General features: G+C 38.9%; 1 protein-coding gene across 2 annotated transcripts; it reads right to left on the bottom strand.

The window, feature by feature from the left end:
• Positions 1-1825: 1825 nt before the first annotated feature.
• On the bottom strand, positions 1826-19562 carry LOC117431580 (transcriptional activator protein Pur-alpha). Of its 2 annotated transcripts, none has more exons than XM_058996681.1 (2): positions 19455-19562; positions 1826-4619 (listed from the first exon to the last, which is right to left on the bottom strand). In XM_058996681.1, the coding sequence occupies exon 2, from the start codon at positions 4533-4535 to the stop codon at positions 3675-3677; it is 861 nt and encodes a 286-aa protein (XP_058852664.1). In that variant the 5' UTR covers positions 4536-4619; positions 19455-19562; the 3' UTR covers positions 1826-3674. The 2 variants fall into 2 exon arrangements, with proteins under 2 accessions (XP_058852664.1, XP_058852663.1); XM_058996680.1 differs by having other exon boundaries at positions 19407-19539.
• Between the last annotated feature and the right edge of the window lie 4639 nt (positions 19563-24201).

Here is a 24201-nt window from a genome sequence, read left to right as displayed (position 1 = left end):
AAGACTAACCTAAACACTGTGGAGAACGGCCAGCTTTACACAGCTAAAAAGGGTTAACAGTCAGTAGAGAACAATACAGAACAAACCAACAGTTACTGAAAAACACAAAACTGCACCACCGTTCTTCTCATAGCAGCTTCCTGCAGAACTACACGGCCGGTACCCAGACATTAATACCGTGGCCTATTCATAATCATAATCATCATCATCATAATAATAATGCCTCACAAATCAAAAGAGTAAATTATATCCCTCTTGCGTAATGCAATTCAAATATCACATGGTTTTCTACTGGGGAGGGGGGAAACAAATATATATATTGTTTTAAGAAATACAAAGATTACCAGGCATGTTCAAAACTGAATTAAATCCATTTTACATTACTATTATAAAAACAACTATCTACTGTACTGCCATGGGCATTGGGAACAGACTGCAGCCTTAACCCTTAAAATAAACAATAAAAATAAAAAAGGAGCCAACACAGGCACTACTCTACTGCACAATAAATATTTTTTTGCACATTTTGATTGTGTCAGAGCCTTCACTACTCCAGTAATTTGTGTTTCTGAAGGTTTAAAACAGCATCTCTCTAGCCAGACCTTCTGCAGGGGCTTTGCTGGGAGATCCTCTTACACGTAGAATATTGAAAAGAAAAAAGAGATTTTTTATATTCTCAAACTAACAATAAGACTGCTCCAATGTTACAGTACATTATGAGTGTATGTGCTTGCGCTAACTATTTGTACAAGGACATTCCAATCACTGCACATTGAAATGGAAATCCTGAAGAAATGATTGGTGGCACATAACCTACACATGATTAGTGTCATGCCAATGCATATCACACAATCCCACACCACTGGTGAGGTCACTGTGCCTTCACATTGAAATCCTGTTCACAGCCACAGAAGCTCAAGGATGCAACGTGTCCTCCCTTCTGGACACAGGTGGAGAACGGAAAGAGGCATTCATTTTAAATGAACACTGCAAATCTACAAAGAACATCTCCCCCTCATCCCCTCTATACAAACTAAGTTGATAGTTTCTTGATGTTTCAAATTCGCCGGTTGGAGACAACAGGAGTTAATGAGAAGATATATTATTTCACAGAGACTTTCCACTAAGAGCTCAGGACCATTAGGAAACTTTTGAATGCTAAAGTAACATGTACCGTGTCCAACGAGAATAAGATCAGTACTTCACATTCAACTAAAAGAAACACCACTAGAATTATGCAAAAACAAACAATAAAAAAGTACAATTTGCAAGGATCTGCTTCAAGGTACATTTTTTATAACTTGCATCAAACATCAAAAACATGTATTACTGCATGCTTATGAGCCATCTATTTTACATCTTTTTTCTTCAAAAACTGTGTTGCAATGTTAACTAAAATCAGATTTACTTATATTTACTGACATGAAGAAAAGTGCTGAATAATGTAGGAAACAGCAATCATTACAACAGGCTATTTTCTGTGAGATTAAACAGCAGTTCTCAGTTAGTGGGTGGACCGACTGATCCATTCAGTACATAGACAATGCAATGTTTTAGTACAGGTACAGGTAGCAAGGGTGCAGGTGGGGCTCTCGAATGCGTTAATCTCACACAGATTTCTGGTTGGCCTCTCCTCTCCTTGGCTGCGTAGAGGAATTCAGACTATTACTTTACTAGAATACAGAAAGTGCAACCTGTTGCATGGCTATCACATTTCTAAGTGCAGAAAACTGTATGCAAGCCGTTGCTTGATGTTCGGATATATGTTTTTTTTTTTTCAGGGTCAGCTTAAAAAAAATAAACTACTGTGGAATTCAGCCAAGGGTTTCCAAATATTATTCATATATTTAATTGATACACATAGAAAACCGCCAACATTGACATACAGTATTGCACACAGTAATGAAATGTAGCATTTAGTAAAAGTTTCATCAAAACCTTTTTCTGTGAGCAAAAATGGTCAAAACAAAAACAATGTGGAGTAACTCTTTAAAAAAAAAAAAATAAAATAAAATAGACATGCTAAATAATACTCCGTCGTGATCTTTAGCAACTCACAAAATACACATACTGCCCAAGCCATATGCCTACATACAGAATTTGCAAACATTACAAAGGGCTTTACAGGAGGCTGTTTATATCTCCGTCTGTAGTCTACCTTGAAACTGGCCAGATCTCTTCCTGTCGCACCTCAGTTAAGCATAGCATAATTCCTCTCCTTGCAGGTGACATTTTCCATGTTTACATGAAGGTGGTTCCCTTGAAAGCCTGTGTGAGAATTCAGGAATACTCACTCAAGTGACTGAAAAAGTAAATCTTTCTTTGGGTTTTAAAATATCCAGTAGTTAACCACCACATTTACTGTGGCAAACTAGATGCCCCCACAAACCACAGATTTCCAAAGGACTGAACCGTTATATAAACATGTACTCTACATAAGGCACCAGGTTGTCTAATCTCCAAACGACGCTCTGCTACAGTGTACATGCAGCAGTTCTCACAGGTGCAACTTACCTACAAGTAGCTGAATGTTTCTATTTATGTTTGTGTTGGATTTTAGCTTTTTTTAAATACACCCACTTAAAACGTGGGCATGTCGTTTGTTTTAATACTTCTGATTCACAAAATCATGTGTATTTTTCACTGTTTTGTTTAAATGTTTTATGGTTTACCATGTTTTTGCACAGCCCCAATAGCAGGTTGATATGATAAAATACACCTCCTTAAGAAACTGCTGCATGCAGTTACTGCACTCTTGAGATATTGAAACAGTTAGGGTTACACAGGTACATTGCGAGATCACATGTAATGACAAACAGCCTTAGACAAATGTATAACTTGCTCTGCTAACTATAATCGTTTCGTTAAAACGTAAAAATCAAACAACTTAGCGCTTTTCATTTAAATGTTTTTTTTGTTTTGTTATATAATTTTCTTCATGTTCACAGAAATTCCACTGACCAGTTTTATATGTTTATGGTCCAGATGCAATGCATATTGTATAAAAGAGAGCTCTTATAGTTTACCTTGCATGAATTAAACCAATGTACCTTACTCTACAGACTTCTGCATAACATTGAACAAAGCTCAGACACACAGCATGCCTAGCCCTCGTATATACACACATCTCTAATCACAGGTATATAGGTGTCAAATATACTACAATAACCTCCATTTAAGGTTTGAAATTTGGTAACAAAATGGAGAAAAAAAACTCAAAAATATTATTTACGTGTTCTAAAATATCTCTTTTGTGCTGAAGTCAAATGTTAGCTCACATGAAAAGGACTCTTCTGCTAGAATTCAGCAATATTATAATCTGACCATTGCAAACACTTTTTTTTTTAATAATAATAGCTTGAACGTGTACAAAACTTCTCGGTTAATTAGGGAAATAAACACTCAGTTCTTCTAATTTTAATCAAGTAGGAAACACAGTTCATATATAATGTTATTACTTTGTTTTTAGCAGCTGCTTACTGTTTAATTGGTGGATAAGTGGAAACATCCAGCGATGGGTGACAAGTCAACATGTCAAACTGTCAGTTTGTGGAATTTGGGTGGGTGGTGCGCCCTTGGAGTTAAACAGTTACAGTTTTAATTTTCTTTACAGTAAAGTATTTTTTTTTTTAATTATTCGTTCCGCTTGTTATTTTCTTTCCGCACTACAGGTATCAATCTTCGTCCCCGTCGTCCCCGTGGACCTCCTCTTGTTGCTGCAGCAGCTCCGATGCCCTTTTCTCTCTTTGCTTCTCCTGGATCTTCTTCATCTCCTCCGCGTATTTACAGAAAGTGTTCCCGAATTTGGCCCACACTTTGTAGGGGACGGTGATGGAGTTGCGGTAGGTGGGCTTTACCTCGCTCACCCGCATAAACACCCCGTACTTGTTGGAGCCCACATCAAAAAAGAAGCGCTTGTTGTCAACAGTCAAGGAGGTGCCCTCGGGCAACTCGGCGGGCTCTTCCTCCACCCCGTAATCGTCGATGAGCTTGGCCAAGGCATCGCGAAACTCAATGAGTCCCTGTGCGGGGAGGGCGATGGTTTGGCCCTGCGAGGAGCCCAAACCCGGGCCCCGGTTCACGGTCTGGCGGATCCTCAGAAACCGGCCTCTCTGGTTCTCTTTCAGGTCCATGTAGTATTTCCGATTCTCGCGCACCAGGAACTCGCTCTTCAACGCCCGTCGGGGTTCGTCCTGGACCATGTCTGGGTTGCTGGGCCCTAACTGGGCGTAGTGCTCGATGAAGTCTCCCAAGTAGTCGCGGAACTCCACGGCCACAGACATGGAGAGAGTCAGGCGGCTCTTGTTGCCCCCGGCCCCGACCTCGGCTATCTTCAGGAAGCGGCCCTTCGCGTTCTGCTTCACGTCCAGGTAGAAACGCTTGTTCTGGATGTCGACCCGCTTGGAGGCGAGCTCTTGCGTCTCATGCTGCAGCCCGGAAGCCGAGCCCGCCCCGCCCGCCGCTGGGTGTAAAGAGCCGGCGCCCGGGCCCGTAGGTGCTCCTCCTTGCTCGCTTCCACTGTCTCTGTCCGCCATGATGCTGCCTGCCTGCCTTCTCTCCCTCAGCCTGCCTGCTGCAACCCCCACAGCCAGCCAGCCACGCCGCCGATCTCGCGAGATCTGCAGAGACAGACAGACCCACACAAAACAGACACAGACATTACAGGGATGCCCGCTGCACAGCGTGGATGCTCTTAATAAATACAGTCAAATGGTCCGACTCAGTGACAATGTCTAAGTTGAGTTTAGCTCTTACGTGTATGTTAACAGTAGTGTATTTGGGCACATTATTAAGCTTTACATGTTTTATATTGTCCCCTAAATTAAATAGAAATGATCGTGCCCCTGACCAGAAAATAAATACACAGATACATTGATAAATACAAAATAAAAACAAATTCCCCGCCCCTCCCTCAATGCTGGGTCAGATAAATACTACTACAGTACCAATAACTATACTGTTTTGGTTTTGCAACCCGGAGCCAATAATTATAACTGCTCTAGAATGGACGAAGAGAAATGTCCCTTAACGTTGAGAGCCATTAGGTAACAGCCCACCAATATACCCCTACAATATCATTAGAATTAGCAAGAATCAGTGAGCCAACACCATGGCTGGCTGTACATGCTACACGGTAACAGCAGTGGTCATTTATGCAATGAAGCTAGGGGGGTTTAAAAACAAACTGATGAAATAAATGATGAAACAAAGGAACTCTAAAGTATAAGCCAATACCGCAGTCTCCAGGTGTACCGCTGCTGCTCAGTTAAACACTTTTTTTTATTTTATTGATGCTGTTTTCTCCTTTTTCTAACGTAAAATAAATAAGATAATTTTATTAAAACTCATAAAACACAACTTGGGTACTCCTAAAGTACCATTGGGCTGAATAAACCCAGGGCAGGCCAAGAGGGAATATTAGCCGTTTCTTGCTAACGTATTGTTCGACTCACAAAAGAATGAGTACAAACATTGCACCTGTTTCAAAAGAAGTCCTTAAGAGGTATTTACTTTTGGAATAGCGTGCGATTCGCTTATGAGAGAAGCTGTGAAAACTTCACTGGAGCATTGCGGAGCCCAAGACCAGCGTCCTATTGGCACCCCAACATACCCAGCTGTTAAACTGGACCAGATTGAAACATACACATACAAATACCTAATTGTACAAACAATACCCTATGCAATTACAAAAGCAAACGATTTAGATTAGATGCAATTGAAACATCTATGCTTATAGCGATCCTTTTGTCATAAGTCGCTCAGATAGGTCGAGGGAGAAGAGGACAGGACATTAATGTAATTTTTCACCCGTGCATGCTAAAGCACATTTAGAGGCACGACGGATCTCATTGTACAGACAACTCAATCCTGAGACGTGGGGAACAAGCACTGTAAAATAACAGCAAAGTTAAACATGAACAATCAGTCAATCAATCACATCACTGCTAAATGCGGACAATATGCAAGTTCTCCAATATGTGCAATCTGTTTACCAAAACTAGTATTCCCTAACACCAAATCCATAGCAGTGGCTTCACACACACGTTAAAACATTCCTTAAAGTTCAGTAGGGTCCTCTACAGCTAAAAGTCACGGATCTAGTGCAAGCGAAAGCATTACAATACTTATATATGCATCTTGTTGATTTACAGCGTCCCTCCATTCATAAAACTCTATAGGTCAATTTATAACGTATACAAAGACATGAATTGTTGTAACACGTGGTTAATAAACACGACTTTATCTGTCCCATAATGGGTTATTAAAACAATACTTGTTTTAATTAGTAAGTTGAACAGAGAACGATTCTGAAGGAAAACGTTCTAGGCCCGACAAACTACAAAAACAGAAAAGCACAACCAATTTCATTTAATTCGCTCGGGTCTTAGGAACTGAATAGCCATCGAACAAACATTCTTCTAAACATGTCTCCTCGGATGATGAACTGTGTTTTTCAACTAGAAAAATACATTTGGCAAACAAAAATGTTTTTCAACATGCCTATAGTTACAGTGCCAAAGAGCGTTCTTTTGTAACTGTTCGTGTTTAGATTACTTATGAGCTGTCCATGGTCTGAGATCTCTGCATTACAGAACACTAATTAATCATTAATCGGGATCGTCACCAGCTGGTCCTCGGACCCTCGCCACATATTTCTCTTGATGGTACAAAAAATACAGGTAAAAACCGTAACCTCCTAAAAACTGCAAAGCGAGCTCCGTATCGATACTAAATATCTGTATGATTCTTATGTCCGGACTCCTCACTTCAGCTTTAAAATGGGACAATTATCACCCAAAACAGCCCATCATACACAGCATCTGATAATAATATTTTTATTAAGAGATCGAGCTATTTTAACAAGGTAGGACGTTGCTACCAAGTTCCCCTGTCCACTCATAAGCATTTACTCGGGTCTTTTGTTTTATTCATTGAATTGAATTGATTTATTTTAATGAAAGGTGATCTGGTAATGCTAAGTACAACAAACGTAACCTAGTTCTTAAAAAAACAGAGGGAGCCTATGGATTTTCCATGATGTTCGTGAAAGCTAAGAATTCAATGTCTTCTGCAAAACAGATTATAAACGCGTTTGAATTTGTATTTACTGTACAGTGCAGTGTTTATTTTGTTGGTTATATACACGTTTAATTCGGTGTACGTCTCTGTTACAAGTCTACATCACCGAGTTAAGAACGCCCAAATGTGTACAATTAACTTTAAAATGTGATAATACTGAAACACACCATCGATAATTAGTGTTCTTCTGCCTGTTATATACATCGTTTGATGCATTAATGCGTTTGCTTTCTCTTTGGACACATCGGTCCATTGTTATACTACCCATTGCTGTGCTTGTCTGGCTATGTGTTTGTTGTAACATAAACACGGTTACCTGTACCGTTCCTTTAGTGTTAAGAGTAGATTATTTGTTGTTATATATTTGTGAAGCACCATTCAAAACTGTTTAAGTGCTTTCACACAATTTGCTTTTAAAATAACTGCCCCACCCTCAAAATATATACACATATTTCTAAAGAACAATTCACAGTTATATCCGCGTTTATTTCAATGAAGGCAATTGGAAATTGAAGTAACTGGCACTGTCTGAATAAACGGCAGGGCCAGCTCCTACAGCACACAGCTGGTAGAGACGTGCTCTTTCCATAGCGATTTCTCATGCAGCAGGTAGCTATTCAAACTGTTACTTCAGTCTTAAACTGACCCATATTTTTGCGAAATCGGAAGAATATGCACCTATTCATAATAATGCTATCAAAAACAGTTCCGTAACAGTTCCATTAAGCACTGAACTTTTATTTATTTCTAAAACAAACCTTTAAAATAATAAAGGCTGCAGAGTATAAAGAAACACACCGTGTTTGTGTATTGTATTGTACTCGTTTGATTACAGGTCGCGTTTGCGACCTGTAATCAGAATGAAAGTGAAAGGGATTAGCTCTAAGAATAAACACAACAGCAGACGCTTATAATTCTTCTACCACGGTTTACAGCGGAACAACAACTGAATAAATACTGACATTTTTCGTGTGATTAAAATAACATATTTGGAATAAAACTACATTTCGTGTAATTGGAACAACGTTTTTAGAACTCCAGAGGCCCAGACCAAGTCAAAACTTTGACAACCCGCTAATCGTACTTAACAAAACTGTATTTAATTGCGCTTTTTTTGTAAGTATCTTATTTCTTCTACTCATAAAAAGAAAACACTATTAAATACAGTTTTGTTAAGTGTGATTAGCGGGTTGTCAAAGTTTTGATTTGGTCCCTGCCAATGTTTGATAAATATCGAGTTCACATTTTACTTGAATAAGCTACTTTTAAAAATAATTTGTGTTCGCTTTTTCTCTCTTTTGCCTGTCTCACATGGTAGCCTATAATACCTTTTCATAGGGACGAAGAATCTCGTCTAAAATGATTATATTTCCTGTAAGGCATACGCCAATGACAAATTCAGATTTCACGTCGAAATATGTTGAAATAGTTCAAACAATTAAAATTGAATAAACTAATTGAATCAGAATTTGCAACGAAAATATATGATCTCTCTCTCTCTCTCTCTCTCTCTCTCTCTCTCTCTCTCTCTCTCTCTCTCTCTCTCTCTCTCTCTCTCTCTCTCTCTCTCTCTCTCTCTCTCTCTCTCTCTCTCTCTCTCTCTCTCTCTCTCTCTCTCTCTCTCTCTCTCTCGTGTTGTATTGCAATACGACAGGTATAGGCCAGCAAATTGTACCCCCAAGCCTAAAAATACACGAACCACGCAACACAGGAATGTGTTTTGCATGGTCCTGGAAATCACATTTGCGTCATCATTGGTGATACGCCAGACAGGAAATGTTAAGTGACCCAACACCCCATTTGTTTTAATTGAAACATGTAATGTACACGCTTGGAACTGCACGACAAGCGCATCATTGTGTTACACATTGTTATTTAATAAGTCTACTTTCATATTTAACTAAATACTTATTACATGTTAGTACACATGCAACACATTAAAATATAATGAGCCCAATTAATCAGGGACATTGTGGATTGGGTTACAGGAGACAAATCGGACAGGGAAACCAGTAGTGGCGTCTGTCGAAACAGCAACACAAAGAAAGCAGTACAGATAGAGCTAGTTTACAGATACGATACTGCTAGACGAAGTACTAATTAATAAGAATAACATGTTATTAACAGCCGTGTAACGTTTAGCGGGCCACGGCGTGATCAAACAGACTGAGACCACCTCACTACACACTCTGAGCAGAAGAAGAGAGGAGCACTATATCATTTATCGATCAATTTCAATTTTCAATTGTATTTATTTATACATCGCGTTTTTATATAACAATATCAATACATAATAAACAAAGAAACCGTGTCACAGACACTGCGCACACATCTTCCGATGCCCTCTGAGCTGGAATGGTCTCAGCCTGTCTTAAACACATATACATTAGAGCAGACATGTTTCTCAAAGTTCAATGAGGGAAATAACTGTGCAGGTCCCTCGGCCGTATATATACGCCAGGTAAATTGCTATCGGTGAAATACGACTAATGTGAGCACGTTATCAGAAACGCTGCTTCTATCGTATATTTTCTCCCGACGTCGCCTGATAAGACGTTGTATTGGTTCCTGAGCCCCAGGCTAACCAGAGGCCGTGAAACCCGTTGATCTTTAATGCGAATCTGGGCGATGATAAGACAGAACAAACGGCTGCTATCCGCAAACGTTGCTAATGAAAATCTGTTTTGTATATAAGCAATATTAAGTGTGTGTTATTTGATTCACTTTGAATGTAAACTTTAAAAAAGGCTAAGAAACTTTAAACCCCGTTATCACTGCGATAAAAATAATAAATAAATAATAATATCTGTAACAATTTATTCTATACCGATATGGTATATGATTTATGCTTCAATAATAGCAATTATCAGAGATTTATTTTCATTAAAAGTAAACTTTCTTTACAAATAGCTTCTGAGACTTGCGTTTTTATAAAACCAAATGACGCGCAAATACGTTTTCAGAATTTAAAATGCACTAATAAAGCAAAAGAAATATCTCGTGTTACCCTCCGTCTTGAGAACTATTTTACATTGGTTTTATTGGAACAATTAACCACATACGTCTTAGTTATTATTCAAATGTTTAGGCATATGTTTACCTGAAACCCGCAGTTGTAGCCTCTATTACATAATCGGTCGTTAGAATTAGTTCTGATATTCATTAAAACTAATAGTTTTAAATTGTTGTTTGTTTTCTCTTTATTAACGCTTTTTATTTATTTGGCAGGCGCCTTTGAACGTTATATATATATATATATATATATATATATATATATATATATATATATATATATATATATATATATATATATATCAAAAAGAAAAAGGTAATGTAGGTACACAAATGTGAATAATTGATACAAAAAAAAGTCAAGGATATCAGGACTTCGGACTACACGCCCTTATTCAGCTGAATGGTAAAAGCAGCGCGTAAACAATGTTGTTAAAATGTAATTCTTTATTCAACTTAATTCATTTTTAAAGTTATCTGATGACTGCGGGGCCGATTTTAAAGGAAGTTTACATCCATTTATTTAAAAGGAACATTAAAAATTGCTTATTATAAAAACAATTTATTTCAGTATTTATTTTAATTGTTTTAGGCTTTACATGCACAAAAAAGGCTTTAGACGCAAAAAAAGTTACCAAAAAAGTATTAAAAAATAGTAAAATGAGTTTATAAGATGTGGCATAAGATTTAATTAGTAAACAATTGATTACACTTTCCATACACATGGAGACACTCGCTTCAGAACAGAAATGTATTAAATGTATTTGCTAAATATTTTAACCGGACCAGGACAATACACTTAAATAAAATAAAATAAATAAATAAATAAATAAATAAATAAATAAATAAATAAAATAACGCAATCATTTTTTTTACGTAACGAATGTACATTATTCATCTGTTTATACGTATTAATTTATGTATGTGAATATGTTGTTTTCATCCCATTAAGCGTCTCGATTCATACAGGCTCTATTCCTACAACTCCGGAATTGCCAGTGTTGTAGATAGGGAGGCTAGTCCAATCATAAAGAGATTTACAAACCCCATAGGGATCCATTCTGAAAGGAATACACAAAAACAACGGTAGAAAACGGGATTCCGAAACAATTCAATTGTGGCTTTGCACTTGCTTAAAAACAAGAACCACTGCCTCCAAGTCCCGGTTATAGTTTTACTCCCGGCGCGATCAAGTTTTGAAAAAAATAATTGTCAATTAAACGCGCAATAGTTGAAGCGCGGATGGAGTAAATATCGCGGCATTCATTCATGTATTCCTAAAGGCAACGAAGAAATGAAAATCCATTCTACTCGACATGGAGTTCAGTAACGTTTATTTACAAGCATTTTTAAACGTTATATGAATCCAAGTTTACACATCGAAAGGTTTAACAATTCAACGTAAATGTTTATTTTAGAGGCACAAACAATATTAGAGCACACGTATGAACACAGTGAACTGTGCTCTGAATGTGTTGCTTGGGAATGGTGTGTAACCCTGTAACGGTTCGGTGACTGCTCCCCATTCCCATCACAGGTACTCCAGGGCCGTGGCGCTCCAGGGCCCTCCTCTTCAAATTCGAACCTCTTTCTCAGTCGGTTGGGTGTATAAAGATGAGGCGTCATTGACCGCCACACCTTGCTGGTAACGCCACACTTTATTGATCAGCCACCAATTACATTTTAAAAAGTTTAAAAATACTTGAATTTATTAATCTTGATCATTTAAAGCAAAAGTTAGTATTTTCTGGAGCGCATGCAGGGCAGACTCGATTTCCTGCCATCATTTCTTAATTCTTTGTAGGCCTACTACTGGTAACGCCTGCTTTAAGATCAGGTAAAACAAAAGAACCAACAGAAAGGACGCAATTACTTCTCAATACAGTTCCAAAGATATTGTATTTAGTACTGGGGTCCTATTCAAAGACCTATAACCAGAAAGCAACACAACTGCAGTTTATAATCCTTAGGGGTGTGGCAAAACCTTACCCCCGATGTGCTTTTTAAATTCATTTTAGCAACCCTTTTCTACAGTAAGGTTGAAATGCACTTTTAAAGGCTTTGCTGGACCAGTCAGTACCATAGTTACTAATATATTATTTTACACAACACGGTTTGCGAATCTGCAGGCGATAGACGCACATGTTATCCCTGTACTGGACATATGAAAAGATATCACGTGTTTATTCGCTCATGTTTGAAGAAACAGCTCCTTTGTCTCAGGGTTTATCCTCTATAATGCATGCTGCTGTCAGTAAAATATACATAGAGGTTCAGTAAGAGATGATAACATGTAGCTCCGTGTAGCATATATAACAAACGTAAAAGATAAAACGTAATAACAGAAGTTATCTGACAATCAGGTCACCGTGGCCTCTATAGTAACTAACGATAAATACGAAACCTGAAATGCATTTCTTAGTTCTTATAATTAAAAGAAAAGCATGCCTCATAAAGTAATGCCTTTGTTTGCCGTCTGTGTCCATTGTGGAACATTTCAAATGAGATTCTGGTTTCACTTAGTAAACCTCAAGGACCTTTAAATATAACTCGAGACAAGCTACAAGTACACACCCTAAACCAAATGCTCATGAATTAAACCCATTTTTGTCTTCGTGTTTATTTGAATTGTTCGACAATACCAATCAGACGCACACAACTGTCCCTAAGACACTCATTGCAGTACAGAGTTAAATACTAACACGTGTTTGAAATATGGTACCGATTCATGTTTCATTCTTAGACTGCGGTCTGGCGTTCATGCAACATCCTGGCACTTCAGCAGGGGGGTAGTGCCGGGGGTCGCGGGGGAGCACCGCTCCTCCACTTCTCTTCGGCAGGGAGAGCACCGCTTCTGTACTTCACGTGTAGAATATTTAACTGTTTTGCTCCTATTAACAAATGGAGATATACATGTGTATAACCCATACACATAAGCAAAGAATACAATAACAGTAAGAAACCCTTGAGATAAATAATGAAAACAAGTTTGAAACTGCTGTTCAGTGTATGGGGATACGGGGACAGCAGGGGGCGTGGTAGGGTTGAGAGAGCGGGAGGGTGTAGATAATAGCGACCCCTCGCTTCTAAATATATCACTACATCATTGGGCGCTTGTGCTTCATGTAAACTCACTACCTGGCCGAGCAGCAGTCTCTGTAGTGTATAGGTGTTGTATTTCAATTTGCAGATCGTAAAGGGAACACGTAGTGGTTATATAACGACAATGAAAGCTAACACGAGGTAGGAACGGTTGTTTTGGTTAGCACTCCTTTAAAGGAAAAAAGAAATATGCAGAAAAGTGCCTCTGTAAATAAAAACGAATTTGATCCACCGTTTGATACACTGTATGATATCTGTTTGAAAATGGTGAACGTGGGGGAACTGATCTACCGTAAAACTTCAATTAAACGCCTCCACGTTTTTTTTACAATACTGTATTTGCCAGCAGACCCGGCGCGTATTCGAGATCGGCGTTTATATTAGATCACTAGCTTCACATGCTTCATGCGGTCATTGAGAAGCCGCTGACACACAGCCTTGTAGCAACATCACAACTCAATTTAAACCAGTGGAGACTCCTTAGAGGAGGAAAAGCCTCCTGAACTTTTTAAAGGAATATATATATATATATATATATATATATATATATATATATATATATATATATATATATATATATGTGTGTTATATATATATATATATATATAATGTTCAATAAAATAAAATATAATTATTGGCTAGAATTTTCAAAATATATATTTGAACATTCCTAAATTAACAGCAATTCTGGCTGCTGAGAGACACGTGCTTACAGTACTAGCAGTGGTAGATGGTGTTCTGGTTCTGGTGGAGTGTTATTTTTTTATTTATTTTTTTTACAAAGGGAGGGGGGTGTTCACGTGATCTGAGCATGGGTTTTAATTGGAGGAGCGACCCACACATCCTCCTGCCCCCTTTTTGCAGTTGTATCACGTGCAGTTAATGTAGGAGTGAGGATTGAAATTGCTTCCTTTCGTTTTGCATCGCAAAAGTTGTAAGAAACACAAAATATGTTGTTATTGTTTTAGTTTGGTGCTTGTCTTGTGAAGGGGTCAAATGTCAAATGCAGGATAACGCAGTTAATCGGCTGATTAAAACTCAAGATAAAATCTGAAGGGAAGCCATAGCTAAAAATTGAAATTGCTAATAAGAACAGGTCATTTCATTTGGCAGCAGAGCATTACGTTTGAAGTGAAAATGTGAACTTGAATTGTCTAGGGCAGGGAGTCTTAGCTAAAAAAAATAAAATAAAATAAAACAAAAATAAAAAAATAAAAATAAAAATGGTTGCTGGTTGTTGCTATGGTAACTTAAAACGAGACAATGTATTGTGTTTTTTTCCCCACTAAGCAAAGTTATCTCATTAATACAGTAACAGCCTTTCAGAATGTCAAAAAGGACTTTTACAACTGGAAAATCCTCAGCTAAAAGGCTTAGAAATTAAAAACTACCTCTAAAGTTGCAAGTATCAGTTAGTTCCCTGCTGTTTTTTTTGTTTTACTGTAATGACTGATGACTAACACAAACAAAATAGAATAATTTGTTACTTATACAACCCGTTTTTAAAGTTAACACTACTATTTTTCAATCCAATTCATTAAAAGACTCTTACTGCACTGTACACGAATTCAAACCGAATGGAAAAATAAAAGCATGTACTAGATTTACACTTTTGTGTTGTTTGCTGCGCCTGCTGTGTACATAAGTTAATTTAAATCAACATATTTACATTTTTTAAAACGGTAAAAACGGAAACCACAAAATATTTAAATATTCAATATTATTGTAAATGTTATCCCTTTACAAGAGATTACTGATTACTTTAGAATGTTATGGGTAAGGCAAAAAAATAAAATAAAATTAGATATATTGCACATTGTGTGAAAAAAAGGTTTTAAAATCCCCCCGACTCAGAGGTCATCAGCCGTCACTGATTTAAACACTCCAGCAGCTTTGTTAAAAGGTTGGGTGTCAGTGGGAACTAAGTGGGCCTAACAGTTTTGTTTTATAACAAAATTACATTGTATTGTACACACTCAAGTGTAAAGGGAAAGTATTATTACGGTCGTTTTACATGCACTGGTTAACAAGGATACGGTGTGCAAAACATTGGAAAATGAACAAGCAGAAGTATGAATCTGTATTTAAAATCGGAATTAGATCTACCAATAATAATAATAATAATAATAATAATAATAATAATAATAATAATAATAATAATAATAACTTCTAAAATATTTTAAAAAAATTATCAATAAAAGCAATAAGTAGCCTATCATTATCAAACATAATTTATTGTTTAATCTCAAACTTGTACATTGTTAATACAACAAAACCCATTAAAATTCACCAAAAGGTTTGTATCTGTCCTACTTTCAGCACGCTTAAAATTATCAAAACTTTTAATAACGTAATAACTGCATTAAACAAATAGGCCTATGCATTACATTTAGGCCTACCTTAAATTGCGTTTTCTATTATTATTATTTATTAATCCTGAGCGTCCCTTTCATCGCTGTCACTTATTAGCAGTTCATTACGCTCAAAGCTCCTCCTCATCTTCCTCAGCTTCAATGGCAATGACAGAGACCCGGCGTTTAATAGGCCTAGAGACTCCGCATTTAATAGAGAGCCCGCGTTTATTTAGGCGTACAATATTTGCCACCAGACCCGGCACCTATTGGAGACTGGCGATTACCTGAGACCCGGTAATTATTTGAAGTTTTACGGTAAATACACACTCAAGCCTCGTGAGTACTGTTTCGCTCCCGGGCATGCTATTATTTCAGCCTTGCCTTTAACATGTCGTTTAATACTTCGTATTGAAGAGGATGTTTAAAATGTTTCTTCATTCTTTTGATACGAAGACCACCTTTCAAAGGGACTGCAAACCAAGGCATATGAAAAACAAACTTGGAAAACATTTGTGACAGAAATGAGTTTGATAGTGGATAGAAACTGAATCACTGAACAGACCAGTAATAAACAAAATACTGGAAAAGCAAATGTTTAAAAAACGAACAGAAGTCACATTAGAAACACATTCGTGTTTGTGAACAGAAATCACATTAGAAACACATTCGTGCTTGTGAACAGAAGTCACATTAGAAACACATTCGTGTTTATGAACAGAAGTCACATTAGAAACACATTCGTGTTTTTTTTCTTTTTAAACTCTAGACAGACAAAACATGTTACCAAAACACTACAGTGTAAACAATGCATCTACATTGTTGCATATATTTGTGTTTAATTCCTAGCGCTTGATTTAGTGTAGGAGGGACAGCATTGAAATCATGGGGCTTATGTTCAATATGAATGTTGACAGGTCGCATATCTGAAATCCAGAATTAGAGATGCTCGGAACCAGGAGCTCGTTTCTATATTGCAAGATCGTAAGTTCAAATACGATAGGTCTTTATTTGGTGTCGTGTTTCAATACAAGCAGGCTAGCAAATTGTACCTCCACGCCTGAAAATACAAGAACCACGCACCAATGTATTTTGAAATGTCTTGGAAATCTCATTTGAGTAATCGAGACGGAAACTATAGGGTTAAGACCTAACGTCACATTTCTGTCTATGCTTATGTAATGTTACACAGTATATTCCCATGTTATGTACACGTTTGGAACTGCGACACACAGCATTGTTACGAATAAAGCGTTAGTCTATTTAATAAGTATAATTTAATATTGAGCTAAATAATTATTACATATGTTAAAACACATGTGACACATTTACAAAACAAAATATAACGTCCCTGAATATCAAAGCTTTTCTGACAGTCGGGGAGGGTTTATGTGGCGGTTTAACTTTGACTGTTTTTCGTGTTTCGAACAAAAAAACAACAACCCAAAATGGTGTTAAGTAATGTAGCTCCCCCTATAGAATCGCAGACCCCGCCGATGGTATACCCCGCGGGTGTATCGTCAAAGGGACACCTGACCGGACCTCACAGAAGAGCAGGTGCTACGAAGATATGCATGGATAAAGCTACGATATTTCATGGATAAAGGTTGTTTATATGATATCCTATTATACACTCATGTGTTATTCATTTTCATAAAGTGCAACCGGGTTCATGAAAATATCATTTAATTAATACATACGTTTACAACACTACATTAACAGGAACTCTAACTTTATCCCCCCCCCCCGTCCTGATGATGCACTTGATTTATTATTATGTACTATGTTCTATTAAATGTATCTTCTCTTGTTTCTCCACATCTCCTGAAACACACGTCTGTTGTGTTTTTCTCTGCCTTCACTACCTTGCAATCCCACCTGTCCATTGATTACATCCTGAAATAAAAACTGTCATTTGCTTCATTAATATGACTATTATTCCGCCAACTTTATGTAAATTGAACCCACTCCACCTGTCGGAAAACGGCAGAAAAGTTTTTCATTTTTTGATGGAAACAACGTTTGGGATGAGAGGGTTAAAACTGAAGGCGCCAGGGTGTTTCGCACTGTCGGAAGACACTTTGATATCCAGGGCCAACGAGCCTAATTAAGGGGAATTGTTGTTAGGAGACAAACGGGACAGGAAAATGTACAATGGCACCTGCCGAAACAGCAACAAAAATAATGCATTATACAGCAGAGCTATCTTACAGATACTGCTAAAATAAGTACACATTAATATGGATATTTTATTTGTTTAAACAACCGTGTGGCGTTTTCCTCGAACAGGATGAAAGGGACTGAACATTGCTAATAAAATAAATGCTGCTAGCGGGGCGGGATCAAGTTTAAAAAGTGGACAGGTTATAGCAGCATGACCCCCACCCCACGAATTAGAGCGGTTTGTCAAAGTGCAGTAAGCAGCATGACCCCCACCCCTCGAATTAGAGCGGTTTCTCAAAGTTCAGTAAGCAGCATGACCCCCACCCCTCGAATTAGAGCGGTTTCTCAAAGTTCAGTAAGCAGCATGACCCCCACCCCTCGAATTAGAGCGGTTTCTCAAAGTGCAGTAAGCAGCATGACCCCCACCCCTCGAATTAGAGCGGTTTCTCAAAGTGCAGTAAGCAGCATGACCCCCACCCCACGATTTAGAGCGGTTTCTCAAAGTGCAGTAAGGGAAATTACTGTGGTCCTACTGTTCTATTTATAGGGCAGGTGTCTGTGGAATTCATTTTTTCATAAAACAAGAGAAAAATCCGACATAAAAGGTTTTTCGAATGTCGTGTTTTCAAAATAAAACTCTGATGAATGATCCCCACTTAATGTTTTAACACTAAAAGCATTTCTAAATAAATTCCCAGCACCGATACTTTGATGATAGAGGCCAGTAATAGCAGCAAGGTTCGATTAAAACAATTGTTCTGCTTTTAGAAATGTTTGGTTTGGAGCTAGTAATCCTTACATTTTTATGGGCAGGCCTACACAGCACACAAAGATTTAGGCGGGACCATATATTTTGGATTCCTGAACGCCTATGTATCAGTCATCTGGTTTACACTGCATGCTGTTTAAAAATTAAACATGCAACTTACGGGTTTTTGTGCAATTGAAAACGAATAAAATACACAGGTTTAAAATGTCCCATATGGATGTTTAATACTTAAATACTTGGTTTTACAATGATACAGCTTTGTGGAGGCCTATGTAATGGACAAAAGTAATTGTTAATATATAGAAACCTTTTGTTTCACCGGAAGGAGAACAACATTCATAGGACTACTATCAAATCATACTCAATAGAAAACCCCGGCTCAATGAAACAATTAAAGCCCTTGTCAGCTCAACTTGGGACTACTCGAGCCAATCATTACAAGCATGTTTGGAACCTGGCCATTGTGAGAAATCCTAACATTACCAGTCAGGGAGACGTTATTTTCAAGAAGTGTTTGCAAACCTTTTTTTCTTAATTCGTGTTGCAAGTGTATGGATCACAAAACAAATAATACGCATAAAATTACAGTACAAGATAACAACATATAGCTCAATTAATAGTGATCACCAACATACGATACCATACGATTCTTAAACAGGTCAAATACCCGTGCCAGGTGTGCAGCCTGCACTCATACTGCACGCGACTGTCTACAGTACAGACTCTGACTCAGTGCCGGACCCTGCGGGAGGGGATCTGCTGAAGAAGCACTCTCATTCACATAGACCTATGCACTAAATATACACACCTCTGGCAATTAAGTTGCCTGGGAGGCAAGAACATTTTAATTATCGTAGTAAACGTTTTTTTTTTTTTTTTTGTTATACGACATCAAATAGCAGTGAGCATCCGAGCAGCTGCAAGCTTACCCTGCTGAGTTATTGCAAACAGGCAAGCGGGTATGCGAACGCTTCTACCTGCTGTCAGAAGTAGACGCCGGCAAAGACAAAGGTGAAGTAATGGCGCTGCTCAGCAGGCTTGTTTTCAGACTGCCGCTACACTGGCTCAAGGACCCCCAGTTTCTGAAAACGGAAACAAACATTAAGTCGTGGCATCAGGACGGACGCAAGCAAGGCAAACGCGTTTTACGTGAGTCCACATAACGTCAGCGCGTTGAGTTCACTGCAGAGTTTGAGCTGTGACCTGGTGCTCTGTGGTTTTGTGCTGTGGCTGTACAGAAATGTATGCAAATAACGCGACTGGTGGCCTCCGTTGACGACAGATTTTTGTTTCGTGTTGCAGGTTGTGTATGTTTTTTTCGACTCCTGAAATTGTCGCTAGATTCGGACGGTACATGCTGAATTCACAGTCTGATGCATTCCGACGACAACGAAGAAAATAATAAAGGCTGGCTTTCTGACTTGTTTTGGAACTGAATGTATCAAATAGGAGGTAATATATTTTAAAGTGTAGGCGAGCAAATAGCAAGGTTAATGCAAATCCTATTGGTTGCTGTGCATTACGCATAGCTCAAGTTAAAATTGCTTTGCAAATACTGTCTGTAGCTAGCTACACATTACATAACCGCGTATTCCGTTTTAAATGAAAATGGGATCTTTCATAGAAACCAAACCTCTGTAAACTGCATGTAATGTGTGATTGTGTTTTTTAGCCAGCATTTTCACAGCACTTGACTGTATCCTCCTGGTATATCAGTCAATAAATACCCAGCTGAAGTTACTTACTCTGTATTCCGGAGTGCTTCAAACCTGAAGTTATTATTTCGTGTTTAAAACTCGTTTAACTGATTATTTGATATTCTTATTGTTTTCTTAGTTAAGAGCCACTGGGTCAATTAACCACAGCTACCATTTGAAAGCACTAACTGCACAAAATATGGATACCAAATGTGTTACCCTTATCCCCAGAAGGGGGACTCTAAATCACAGGCAAATAGCCTGCCCCCTTTCAGAAAAAAAAAAAAAAAACATTTCTTAAATAGAATTGTGATATTCCAATGCCTTTCTTAGGTAAATTAGCTGCTATGTCACTTAACCACTGCTGCCCTATGAAAGCACACACTATTGATACCAAATGTATTGCCTTTGCCCCAGGAAAATGCCCCCAAACTCACAGGCAAATACCTTACACCCCTTGACTAAAAATACATTTTTCTGACAAGATAATGATATTCCAGTTCCTTTCTTAGGTACACGAGCCATTGTGTCACTATGAGTAGTGTTCCTCATTTTCGGTTTTTATCTTATACACACTTTACATGTGGAATTTATGATGCGTAGCAGTTCTGGTTTCTGATTAGCTTTAATGACCCTGGCATGTATGATGAAGCAGAATCTGTGCAAGTCGAAGCCACATTTTCCCATGTAGATGGTACTTTGCGAACGTTTGGGCAATCGCTGTGCTGACGGAAATAGTATCAACAGAAGGTATGAGCATGACATCAGCATAAAACAAGACAGGTTTATTCACCTTGAAATCATAAAAAGAAAAGAAAATTGACAGAACTGGACGGTCCAAGCCATTGGGAGACGTGACAAAAATCACACTGGACATTTCCATCAATGCGTTCCATAAGTTTACCAACCATTTTCTGTCAAATATTTCCAATTAAGATTGTGGGCGTTAGGCCGTGTTTTAGGTGACGGGGAGTGCTGTCGCACAGGGTTGCCAGATCTGTATGACGTATGTAGCCAAACGCTCAATCAAAAACAGCCCAACATAGCCAAAAAGCTGATTAAAAAACAGCCCGAAAGTAGTCAAAAATGTGTCGCTTACATTTACACAAAAGTATAACCCAATAAATTCTGATAATCAAATTAACACATGGGGGGGCACCAAGAGTGGCACAACTTAATTACAGAGAATTTTTTGGTCTACTTTTTAGGGGGTCTACAGTATTTTCCACATATAATAAAATGGTTCACAGAGACAACCATATAGATTAAAAAATAAAAACCTACAATGGCATAACCTGAAGCAAACTCCATGAAGTGAGAAAAAAAACACATACCATTTTGTAACTTCCTCAATTTTTAGGGAATTATTTTAATTGAATAGCAATAAAGAATAAAGTTAAATAAATATATAAATAACATTTAAAAAAAGACTAATGCTGACCTTAAATTCTGAGTGATAATTAAGCTGATGCAAGAAGCTGGCTCACAGGGGCTGTGTGAATAGACAAAGGGAACCAGCTTTACAACATGCATTATGAGAATACAGTGTTATATGGCCTTTTTTATTTTATTTTGATTGATTGGACCATGCATATAAAAAACAATATTTAAAAGCGCCAACATCTGCAGAAGCATGCAAAGTAGCCAACAAACAGAAACCTGCGACTGCAAAAAAAATCCTGCAGACCTGGCAACTTTGCTGTCGCATGAAGTCACCAATATACATACCTGTCTGCAAATTAACAGGGGCTGTCCAGCAAAGGACAGTGCTCTGACAAACTCATTAACACAGTCATTCTGCGCTCTCTTTTTATTAAAGCATGTGTAAAAGCCGCATAAATGGATTGCCTGTCTCAATTTACTTTCTTGTTTTAGTTTAATGTCGCTTATTTTTCAGTATGTTCTTCCATTGTCAGCGCAAACATGTGCCTCAGTGCAGGAGTATTTGCAGTGTTCTGCATCCTCTACCTCATTATTTTTATTTATTTCTTAGCAGACGCCCTTATCCAGGGCGACTTAAAATTGTTACAAGATATCACATTATTTTTACATACAATTACCCATTTATACAGTTGGGTTTTTACTGGAGCAATCTTAGTAAAGTACCTTGCTCAAGGGTACAGCAGCAGAGTCCCCCACCTGGGATTGAACCCACAACCCTCCGGTCAAGAGTCCAGAGCCCTTACCACTACTCCACACTGCTGCCCACTTTTGCTATTTTTGCTTTTTGTATACTTCGAAACATCATTTTCAATGTTCATAAACTTATGTTTTCTCCCCAATCCTCATCCACTAAAAATATTATATTTTCGTGTAAGTATTTCAATTTAGTTTTTGATCAAGCTGTTGCCACAATATGATGTCCAAAGGTACCTGCTGTATTCTAGGATGCAGTGTATGGATTAAAACAGCATTTTAATCAAAATATTGTGTATTTCCTAGAAAACAGTACCGGGAAAATATTGAATAGTAGAAACCGACGTTCAGTTTGCCTGTAATTTTTTGGTAGAATTTGGAATAAACCGGAAACGCTACGTATGAGAAACCCTGCCTCCTCTAAACGTACAGTGTGACTGAGTGGAGGATCTGGATCGGACCCTGCCTCCTCTGAACGTACAGGTACTGAGTGGAGGATCTGGATCGGACCCTGCCTCCTCTGAACTTACAGTGTATCTGAGTGGAGGATCTGGATCGGACCCTGCCTCCTCTGAACATACAACGTGACTGAGTGGAGGATCTGGATCAGACCCTGCCTCCTCTGAACGTACAGTAACTGAGTGGAGGATCTGGATCGGACCCTGCCTCCTCTGAATGTACAGCGTGATTGAGTGGAGGATCTGGATCGGACCCTGCCTCCTCTGAATGTACAGTAACTGAGTGGAGGATCTGGATCAGACCCTGCCTCCTCTGAACGTACAGCGTGACTGAGTGGAGGATCTGGATTGGACACTGCCTCCTTTGAACGTACAGTAACTGAGTGGAGGATCTGGATGGGACCCCTTCTCCTCTGAACGTACAGCGTGACTGAGTGGAGGATCTGGATCGGACACTGTCTCCTCTGAACGTACAGTGACTGAGTGGAGGATCTGGATCGGACACTGCCTCCTCTGAACGTACAGGTACTGAGTGGAGGATCTGGATCGGACCCTGCCTCCTCTGAATGTACAGCGTGATTGAGTGGAGGATCTGGATCGGACCCTGCCTCCTCTGAATGTACAGTAACTGAGTGGAGGATCTGGATTGGACACTGCCTCCTCTGAACGTACAGTAACTGAGTGGAGGATCTGGATGGGACCCTGTCTCCTCTGAACGTACAGCGTGACTGAGTGGAGGATCTGGATCGGACACTGTCTCCTCTGAACGTACAGGTACTGAGTGGAGGATCTGGATCGGACCCTGCCTCCTCTGAATGTACAGCGTGATTGAGTGGAGGATCTGGATCGGACCCTGCCTCCTCTGAATGTACAGTAACTGAGTGGAGGATCTGGATCAGACCCTGCCTCCTCTGAACGTACAGCGTGACTGAGTGGAGGATCTGGATTGGACACTGCCTCCTCTGAATGTACAGTAACTGAGTGGAGGATCTGGATGGGACCCCGTCTCCTCTGAACGTACAGTGTGACTGAGTGGAGGATCTGGATCGGACACTGTCTCCTCTGAACGTACAGTGACTGAGTGGAGGATCTGGATCGGACACTGCCTCCTCTGAACATACAGGTACTGAGTGGAGGATCTGGATCGGACCCTGCCTCCTCTGAACTTACAGTGTATCTGAATGGAGGATCTGGATCGGACCCTGCCTCCTCTGAACATACAGCATGACTGAGTGGAGGATCTGGATCGGACACTGTCTCCTCTGAACGTACAGTGACTGAGTGGAGGATCTGGATCGGACACTGCCTCCTCTGAACGTACAGGTACTGAGTGGAGGATCTGGATCGGACCCTGCCTCCTCTGAATGTACAGCGTGATTGAGTGGAGGATCTGGATCGGACCCTGCCTCCTCTGAATGTACAGGTACTGAGTG

Source organism: Acipenser ruthenus, chromosome 23 (assembly GCF_902713425.1).
Source record: "Acipenser ruthenus chromosome 23, fAciRut3.2 maternal haplotype, whole genome shotgun sequence".
Classification (NCBI taxonomy): Eukaryota; Metazoa; Chordata; class Actinopteri; order Acipenseriformes; family Acipenseridae; genus Acipenser; species Acipenser ruthenus.
Note: the sequence above shows the minus strand (reverse complement) of the source record. Positions and strands in the feature narration are given on the sequence as shown.

Excerpts from the sequence above, each read along its gene's own strand:
- LOC117431580 (XM_058996681.1), bottom strand. The coding sequence starts at position 4,535 with ATGGCGGACAGAGACAGTGGAAGCGAGCAAGGAGGAGCACCTACGGGC.